The 9,586-nt window shown below is 58.7% G+C and overlaps 3 protein-coding genes across 3 annotated transcripts; 2 read left to right on the forward strand and 1 right to left on the reverse strand.

The window, feature by feature from the left end:
• Nucleotides 1-344: 344 nt before the first annotated feature.
• A1Q1_06616 (uncharacterized protein) lies at nucleotides 345-2,055 on the reverse strand (the record flags this gene model as incomplete). The annotated part of the gene is made up of 3 exons (XM_014320766.1): nucleotides 345-421; nucleotides 475-1,206; nucleotides 1,950-2,055. 3 exons carry the CDS (start codon nucleotides 2,053-2,055, stop codon nucleotides 345-347), a joined length of 915 nt encoding a protein of 304 aa, XP_014176241.1.
• A 572-nt stretch (nucleotides 2,056-2,627) lies between these two features.
• A1Q1_06617 (clathrin heavy chain 1) lies at nucleotides 2,628-3,924 on the forward strand (the record flags this gene model as incomplete). The annotated part of the gene is made up of 5 exons (XM_014320767.1): nucleotides 2,628-2,648; nucleotides 2,690-2,707; nucleotides 2,775-2,851; nucleotides 2,892-2,968; nucleotides 3,101-3,924. The coding sequence occupies 5 exons, from the start codon at nucleotides 2,628-2,630 to the stop codon at nucleotides 3,922-3,924; spliced, it is 1,017 nt and encodes a 338-aa protein (XP_014176242.1).
• An 80-nt stretch (nucleotides 3,925-4,004) lies between these two features.
• On the forward strand, nucleotides 4,005-7,998 carry A1Q1_06618 (clathrin heavy chain 1; the record flags this gene model as incomplete). Its single annotated transcript, XM_014320768.1, has 2 exons — nucleotides 4,005-6,529; nucleotides 6,567-7,998. 2 exons carry the CDS (start codon nucleotides 4,005-4,007, stop codon nucleotides 7,996-7,998), a joined length of 3,957 nt encoding a protein of 1,318 aa, XP_014176243.1.
• Between the last annotated feature and the right edge of the window lie 1,588 nt (nucleotides 7,999-9,586).

A 9,586-nucleotide genomic window follows, 5' to 3' on the forward strand; every position in this document is an offset into this window, starting at 1 on the left:
AGTATCACGTCATGAGATTCTGAAGTCTAATTCCCGTTGCATGGGCAGAAGCAAGAGGTCGGTCGACCCACGCAGGCCCGAGGCCGTGCGCACTGTGCCGCTTAAAGGAGACCATGTTACAGTATGCATGAAACCGTGAGACCGGAAGGACGACCCAAGAGACCAAAAGCACTACACTACAAAGAGGACAGTTGTTACAATATACGATCAGTGGGACAGCTTGATGCCGATAATGATGGCGACGACGGTCGCGACGGCAATGACGGCGACGGCGCCGACAATGATCTGGCTTGTAAGCTACACTGGCTAGTTTTCGTAGCTGAGCTGGGACACGCACCGGAGTCCTAAACGAGCGCCGCCGGCGGGGCTGGACGCGTGTGAATCCGATACTTGGGTGATCGAGATCGACCTCTGGGCCTGTCTCCCCTGTCTTTGTCAGATGTGAGCGGCCTCGGGAGGAAAGGGGGTGCATACCATGCTTCTCCTCGTCAAAGTTGACGAGCGGTTTGGGCTTTGCACGCCGTCCGCGACGGCCGCGCTTGCCGTGCCCGCTCTTGCCATTGAGGGGCTCGTGGGACCCGTCAGCTTCGAGCGCGGCCGCGTTCGCGCCTAATACCCCGCGCGCGGCGGCGATGGCCTCCTGCGCAGCGAGGAAGGAGTCGCGCCGCGTCTCGGTGCCGTCGTCCTCATCCCCCTCTGCGGGCGTTACGGAGATGGTCGGAATGATGAGCGTCGACTCGGTCTTCCTCCGTCCCGCCACTGCGCCAAGGGTGTCCTTGAGCGACTTGGACGAGGATTTGGGCGTGAGGGTTCGGATCGCGGGGACACCGGCGAGGCCAGCCACGGCGTTCGGGTGTGCCGGCGCCGCGCTCAGGAGCGCACCGACCAACTGCTTCTCGTCGATATGTTGCCTGTTGTCAGCTAAAGCGACATTAGCAGAGCTCACATCGCACAGACGGCTGCTTGACGCTTTTGGCTTGAGATGTGATGCGAGGCTCAGGTAGCGAACGCCAGTGGGAGATGACGTCGGAGAGGGGTCGGTCGGGGGAAGGTCAGTTGTAAGAAGAACGGTGGTCAAAGAGGAAGGAAGGAAGGAAGGTGGCAAGAGAGTGTGACTGAGCACCGCTGGCGGAGACTCGGACAGCGAGAGGGAAGGGTCGTCAGGACGTGAACAGAAAGGGAAGGCAAGAGATGGGAACGTCTGTCCTGCGCGCTACGCTTGCGAGGATGGTGGCCGGGTCGGAAGAGTCGTGAGGGAGACGTGACCACGCTCAGACGGGTACAAGGGAGGGCGAAAGTCGGGAGTAGAGAACGATTAGGTTGTCGAAGGCGAGGAAAGAAGAGAGTGAAGGCGACGGACAATGTAGAGTAAGGGAGTGCGTGCGTCGTCGTTGGAGATGGGATGAAGAGAGAGAAGGACCGTGCGTGTGTGTGGTCGTTGCTGTAGCGTAGTTGCGGAGAGTAGAGCAGAGGCGAGGCGAGGTCAGCGGCGCGTGTTGCAGTTGTACCGGTCCCGGCGCATTGGGCTTCTGGCCGCAGTGCGTGTGTGCGATGGAGATCTCAATGTGTACGGTTGTCTACGTCAGCGATCAGCGCGAGGAGCATGCTTTCAAGCCTCCAGCCGCCGGAAAGGGAAGGAGGGTATCGAGGCGACGCGCGAGACGCCCACAGGCCACAGGACCTTAGCACCTTAGCGTCGCACAGGAGGACAACGAGCCACAAGAGAGAGAGAGAGAGAATGAATGAATGCGCCGAATGCGACGCCAAGCACAGGCCCACGGCCCATATCGGCGCACCCAAAGCCCTGACCACTCGGCTCCTAGCCTAGCCCCCAGCCCATACCGCACTCAGCCGCGAGATGCACACGACAACTTCCGCAACAAGCCGTATCGCTCGTTCGCAAGAGACATGCAGTTACACGCTCCAAGGGCTAGCGGCAAGTTGCACACCTGTCATCTCACGTTTGTCGATCATCGATTCCGGCAGCAGCATGTCTGGCGGGCCGTGAGCCGTAGCTTGAAACCAGAAACGCATCGAGGGGAAAGTTGGTCGCATGATTGCTGCATACGGCAATCCAGAGTCGTGGTTGCGGTACAGTGTAGAGCAGATATCAATCGTCAGGCATTGGAGTTATCGTCGCGAAACCATCAAAGTCTTCGAGTCCGACATCTCTTGGTGTGAGAGACGCGCGTTCTGCGGTGAGACGCGCTGACTGCCACAACGGAGATTGCATGTCCGCAGCGGAACCTGATGTGTGAGCTGTGGGTGGTCGCCTGCTGCGCACTGCAGCGTGGCAGACGGTGAGCCTGGAATAGTCACGTGACCAGACTCACCGCCCCCCCTCCAGCTGGTTGCACCCTGGAACGCGCCGTCACTGCCCTCAGCGCAGTGGTCGTCATCCTCGCGAGTGCCCTCTCCATCTCTCCAGTTGACATTGACGACCTCCTTTCCCCCTTCCCCCCCATATCCCCCTTTCCTCGACTGTCGCATACACCGACTGCAGAGCCACCAAAACCAGTTGAATCACTGGCGGATTCAGTATACCTCCACATTTCGCACTTTCCACGTCGGCACAACTACCACCTTCCCTCCGTCACACCTAGAGTCGACGACGACAGCCCGCCGCCATGGGTGACAAACCCATTGTCGTAAGTTTACTTCGTTCCCATCGAACTTTGCTGACATTCAGTTTACCGAGCATGTTCAGGTGCGCCAGACGGATTACCCCGGGCATGCGCTCGGGGCGTGAGATGAATTCCACTGACGCAGCACAGCTCACCGCGCTGGGCATCCAGCCCGCCTCCATCTCGTTCCAGACGTTGACTCTTGAATCAGACCACTTCATTTGCGTGTAAGTAGATCTCTTGCGTCCCAATTTGATCTAACGGCAGGCGGGAAAATGTCAACGACACGAACCAGGTTGTCATCGTCGACCTGGCTGATGCCAACAATGTCATGAGGCGGCCAAGTATGTGTTGCGTGCCGTGCGACCGCTGACCGTTCCAGTCACCGCCGATTCGGCGATCATGCACCCCAAGGAGAAGATCATCGCCCTCAAAGGTAGGTTACCCTGGCCAAGAGATCCGTTAACCTCTCCCAGCCGGTCGTCAGCTCCAGGTCTTCAATCTCGCGACGAAGCAGAAGCTCGGATCTCACGTCATGAACGAGGATGTCACTTTCTGGGCCTGGATCAACGACACGACCCTCGGCATGGTCACTGAGCACTCGGTTTACCACTGGAAGGTGACTGAGGGCCAGGCTGCGCCCCAGAAGATCTTCGATCGCCACGCTTCGCTGAATGGCAATCAGATTATCAACTACCGCATGAGCGAGGACGGCCAGTGGCTCGTCCTCGTCGGAATCTCGTCGAACCCCGCTGCCGGGCAGCCCGGCTCGAACGCCTTCAAGATCAAGGGATCGATGCAGCTCTACTCGCTCGAGCGCGGTGTCTCGCAGCCCATTGAGGGCCACGCCGCTGCTTTCACCTCTGTCAAGATGGAGGGCGCCTCGCAGCCTAGCAAGCTGTTCTGTTTCGCCGTCCGTTCCGGCAACGGCGCCAAGCTCCATGTCGTCGAGATCGGCCACCAGGCTGGTCAGCCCGCGTTCCCCAAGAAGGCCGTCGACGTCTTCTTCCCGCCGGAGGCCACCAACGACTTCCCCGTTGCCATGCAGGTCTCGAAGAAGCACGGCATCATCTACCTTGTCACCAAGTTCGGCTTCATCCACCTTTACGAGGTCGAGAGCGGACAGTGCATCTACATGAACCGCATCTCGGGCGACACCATCTTCACGACCGCCCCCTACGAGCAGCTCAACGGTATCATTGGTGTCAACCGCAAGGGCCAGGTCCTCTCCGTCAGCGTTGACGAGGACACCATTGTTCCCTTCATCCAGAGTAAGTTGGGCTTTCAAGGTATCATCTGACCGTAGACACTCTCAACAACCCTGAGCTCGCCATCAAGCTGGCCACTCGTGCTGGCCTCCCTGGTGCCGACAACATGATCATGGAGCAGTACCAGCGCTACCTCCAGAGCGCCCAGTACAACGAGGCCGCCAAGATCGCTGCCAACTCGCCCCGTGGCATTCTGCGCACTCCCCAGACCATCGAGACGTTCAAGAGTCTGCCTAACGTCCCGGGCTCGCTTTCACCCATCCTGCAGTACTTCGGCATCCTCCTCGAGAAGGGAGAGCTCAACAAGTACGAGTCTCTCGAGCTCGCTCGTCCTGTCATCCAGCAGGGCAAGAAGCAGCTCCTCGAGAAGTGGCTCAAGGAGAACAAGCTCGAGTGCAGCGAGGAGCTCGGTGACATGGTTCGCACGGTCGACATGAACCTCGCGCTCTCGGTCTACCTCCGCGCCAACGTCCCCAACAAGGTCGTCGCCTGCTTTGCCGAGCTCAACCAGTTCGACAAGATCGTTCTTTATTCTAAGAAGGTCGGCTACACCCCCGACTACGCGCAGCTTCTCCAGCACCTCGTCCGCATCAACCCGGACAAGGGTGCCGAGTTTGCTACCCAGCTCGTCAACGACGAGAACGGACCTCTCGTTGACCTCGACCGTGTTGTTGACATCTTCATGGCCCAGAACATGGTCCAGCAGGTCACCTCCTTCCTCCTTGACGCCCTCAAGGACAACAAGCCTGAGCAGGGTCACCTCCAGACTCGTCTGCTCGAGATCAACCTGACCAACGCCCCTCAGGTTGCTGACGCTATCCTTGGCAACGAGATGTTCACCCACTACGACCGTCCTCGGATCGCCAACCTCGCGGAGAAGGCTGGCCTCGCCCAGCGTGCCCTCGAGCACTACGACGACATCAACGACATCAAGCGCGTCGTCGTCCACACTCCCCTGTTCAACTCGGACTGGCTTATCAACTACTTTGGCAAGCTCACTGTTGAGCAGTCTTTCGAGTGCATGCGCGAGATGCTCAAGTCGAACATGCGCCAGAACAGCGCCATCGTGGTCCAGATCGCTACCAAGTACTCTGACCTCCTCGGCCCCGTCAAGCTCATCGAGATGTTCGAGCAGTTCAAGTCGGCCGAGTGCCTCTACTACTATCTCGGATCGATCGTCAACCTCTCCGAGGATCCCGAGGTCCACTTCAAGTACATCCAGGCCGCTACCCGCACTGGTCAGATCCGCGAGGTTGAGCGCATCTGTCGCGAGTCGAACTACTACAACCCCGAGAAGGTCAAGAACTTCCTCAAGGAGGCCAAGCTCGAGGACCAGCTTCCGCTCATCATTGTGTGCGACCGCTTCGACTTCGTTCACGACCTCGTCCTTTACCTCTACCAGAACGGTCTCACCAACTTCATCGAGATCTACGTCCAGCGTGTCAACGCTGCTCGTACTCCTCAGGTCATTGGCGGCCTCCTCGATGTCGACTGCGACGAGAGCACCGTCAAGAACCTGCTCATGTCTGTCACCGGCACCTTCCCCATTGAGGAGCTTGTTGAGGAGGTTGAGAAGCGCAACCGCCTCAAGCTCATCCTTCCCTGGCTCAACCAGAAGGTCGAGCAGGGTTCGACCGACAAGGAGGTCTACAACGCTGTTGCCAAGATCTCGATCGACTCGAACAACAACCCCGAGGCGTTCCTCAAGGACAACAACCTGTACGACCCTGCTGTCGTCGGAAAGTACTGCGAGAAGCGTGACCCGTACCTCGCCTACATCGCGTACGCCAAGGGCTTCTGCGACGACGAGCTCATCAACGTCACCAACGACAACCAGATGTACAAGCACCAGGCTCGCTACCTCGTCAAGCGCCGTGATGTCGACCTCTGGACTCAGGTTCTCAACCCTGAGAGCATCCACCGTCGTGCTCTGATCGACCAGGTCGTTTCCACTGCCATTCCCGAGTGCACCGACCCCGACGATGTCTCCGTCACCGTCAAGGCGTTCATGCACATGGAGCTCCACGGACCTCTCATCGAGCTACTCGAGAAGATCATCCTCGAGCCCTCGCCCTTCAGCGACAACAAGTCGCTCCAGTCACTCATGTTCCTTACCGCCATCCGCAACGACAAGGGACGCGTCATGGGTTACATCAACAAGCTCGAGGGCTACGATGTTGAGGCAATCGCCAAGGTCGCTACCGAGTCCGAGCTCTACGAGGAGGCGTTCACGATCTACCAGAAGCACAACATGCACGCTGAGGCCATGAACGTCCTCGTCGAGCACATGGTCTCGATCGACCGTGGTGTCGCCTACGCGAACAAGGTCAACGAGCCCGCCGTCTACAGCCGTCTCGCCAAGGCCCAGCTTGACGGTCTCCGTGTCAAGGACGCCATCGACTCTTACATCAAGGCGGACGACCCCTCCAACTTTGAGGAGGTCATTGAGATTGCCAACCGCGCTGGCAAGAACGACGACCTCGTGCGCTACCTGCAGATGGCCCGCAAGACTGCCCGTGAGCCCAAGATTGACACCGAGCTTGCCTACAACCTCGCGAAGACTAACCGTCTTCGTGACATGGAGGAGTTCCTGTCGATGACCAACGTCGCCGACATCCTTGCCACTGGTGACAAATGGTGAGTTAAGCTACGACCACATGTTAACTAACGTCAGTTTCGAAGACGAGCTCTACGAGGCCGCCAAGATCCTCTACACCTCGCAGTCTAACTACGCCCGTCTCGCGACCACCCTTATCTACCTCGGCGAGATGGCTGAGGCCGTCGAGGCTGCCCGCAAGGCTGGCAACACCCAGGTCTACAAGCAGGTCCACGCCGCTGCCCTCGACAAGAAGGAGTTCAAGCTTGCGCAGATCGCTGGCCTCAACCTGATTGTCCACGCCGAGATGCTCAACGACGTCGTCAAGCTCTACGAGCGTCAGGGCTACTTCGAGCAGCTTATCTCCCTCCTCGAGGCCGGTACTGTTCTTGAGCGTGTCCACATGGGTCTGCTCACCGCTCTCGCCGACGCCTACTCGAAGTACGCCCCGGAGAAGCTCATGGAGTACCTCAAGACGTACTGGCAGCGCATCAACCTTGCCAAGGCTATCCGCTCCGCTGAGGCTGCCGCGCTCTGGCCGGAGCTCGTCTTCACTTACATCAAGTACGACGAGATGGACAACGCCGCTCTCGCCATGCTCGAGCGCTTTGGTGACTGGGACCACGAGCAGTTCAAGAAGGTTATCGCCAAGGTTGCCAACACCGAGATCATCTACCGCTCCATCTCGTTCTACATCTCGAACCAGCCTCTTCTGCTCAACGACCTGCTCGCTACGGTTAGCACCCGTGTCGACCACGCTCGTGTCGTGAAGATCCTCCAGGCGGCCGACAACGTTCCTCTCGCCAAGAAGTACCTGATCGCTACCCAGAAGCTCAACCTCCGCGTCATCAACGAGGCTTACAACGATCTCCTCATCGAGGAAGAGGACGCCCAGACCCTGCGCTCCAGCCTGGAGAGCTACGACCAGTACGACGCCATTGCCCTCGCCAAGCAGCTGGAGAAGCACGAGCTCCTCGAGTTCAGGCGTATCGCTGCTCTGCTCTACCGCCTGAACAGCAAGTGGGAGGAGTCTCTGTCGGTCTCGAAGGCCGACCGCCTGTGGGCCGATGCCCTCGAGACTGCTGCCGCGTCGCAGTCGTTCGAGGTTGTTGAGGAGCTCGGAGAGTACTTTGTTTCCATCGGAAACAAGGATGCCTTCACTGCTCTCCTCTACGTCTGCTACGACTACGTCAGGCCAGACTGGGTCGAGTACCAGTCGTGGCGCTTCGGTCTCGGCGACTACATCATGCCGTACAAGCTGCAGAACGCCGCTCAGACGACACAGAAGATTGCCGCGCTGGAGAAGGAGCTCGCCGAGCTCAAGACGAAGCAGAAGGCGGCCGAGCCCGAGGAGGAGCAGAGCACGGGCATGCTTGGCGGCTTTGGTGGCCGTCTCATGATTGGCGGACCGGGCGGCATGAACGGCGGGGGGATGATGGGCCAGCCGACGGGCGGTATGATGATGGGCCAGCCGACCGGCATGATGCAGCAGCCGACTGGATTCTATTAAGTTAATGTTGAATAAACGACCCCCCATCTCACCCCCCGATCTGTCTTCCCCATCTTTTTGTCCCATCCCTCCCTCTCCCTCTCTTTCTCGTTAGCGGTTAGCATTGTGCGATATCGGACGGTACGCGGCACGACGTGTGACATAAATCACAGTAGAGATATGAATAAATAAGAATACGCAGCATTGGACGCAGCAACAAGGTTGAGGATGGCTTGTGCTCTGGTGGCGCCGACGCAGGCAGGTTGGTCCATCACGCAGATTCTCTCGCCTTCAGGTCGTGATATGTCGACTCTCGTCACAGTATTCACTTGGTATCAACCTGCCTTCTTCGATCGTTACATCACCCTTCGAGCACGCCTCGGCAACCCTGGTACCAACTCGCAGTCCCTGACCGCCCCGGATACCCCTTTCCCCGCACCTCGTGGCGGCCCGTCGCCATCTCCGGCCCCTTCCGCCCCAGGGACATCAACATCCGCCGCCGCTGCCGCCTGCTACCTCGACAGATCTCCCAACAGCTCCATCGCATGAAGGCAGTCGACCGCATACCCCTCTGCCACAAAGGTATCAGACCAAGTTGCGCGAGGATGCGAGGGCGGTCCTCGGCACGAGGCGTTCGCGAGCTGTAGATGGCAGATGCCGATGGCAACCCGGTGAAGTGGGCGGCAGCCTCGGCCGATTGCTCGGCGGAGTGAGTAAGTTTTCTCTGCAGACGGAATCGAGAGCTCTGAGGTATGGAACGCAGATTAGGAGCCCGAGTATGCAGAGGTGCGGAGGTGGACTTGATCCGGACGGAGATTGAGTTAAGATACCGCACAAGTGTCCGCGCAGGGCCGAGATGGGCTATTTTCGGACCAGGGACCGTTGGGCGTGTCGCGACTTGCTTTTGAAGATCGACACTTTGTCGAGGAGCATTGGTTGCATTCGGGTAAGCGGAAGCGGTGCAGTACACCTCTGCAATGAAAACGTCGACCACTGCATTCAGGAGCATGACTGGCATGGAAACGGTAAGAAGAGCAATGCATTCCATGTCTGGATGAGGAGATGAATTCCATGTCCGACGAGGCACGGTTCCGAAGAAGCCACCCGAAGGCGATGCTGATAACGCCTGCGTAACAGCCCCGCCGCCGTCTGTGCTTGTCCGCCAGTTCCCCCAGATTGCCGCTGGTTCGACTGTTTTACCGCTCTGCAGCACTACAATGCAGTGCGTCACCCTATCACCATGCTCTGTACGGGCGCCGTCCGTGCCGCAATGCCGCATGCCGCAGCCAGGCTAGCCATGCACTGCGCGAGTGACGCTGGGGCATCGACGCCTTAAACACAGATCGACGTCGACTGTCGCCCTGTCGACTCTTCCTTCTTCTCACATCCCATCCTCACCACCTGTGACCCGCTTGACATATCATAACAACAGTCATTTGTCCGACTTTCACACCCAACTGCTCCTACCTTGACCTCGACTTTTGTTATTCTGTAAGCTGGAGAGGGAAGCAACTGCCGCTGTAGCTGACCCCAGCCTCCAAGCACGGTTCCGTCACCCTTCGATCGCCAGATCGACCCCACGGCTCCCCTCACGACAGACGACAGCAGC

This window comes from Trichosporon asahii (genome assembly GCF_000293215.1).
Source record: "Trichosporon asahii var. asahii CBS 2479 unplaced genomic scaffold scaffold00077, whole genome shotgun sequence".
In the NCBI taxonomy this organism is placed as follows: domain Eukaryota; kingdom Fungi; phylum Basidiomycota; class Tremellomycetes; order Trichosporonales; family Trichosporonaceae; genus Trichosporon; species Trichosporon asahii.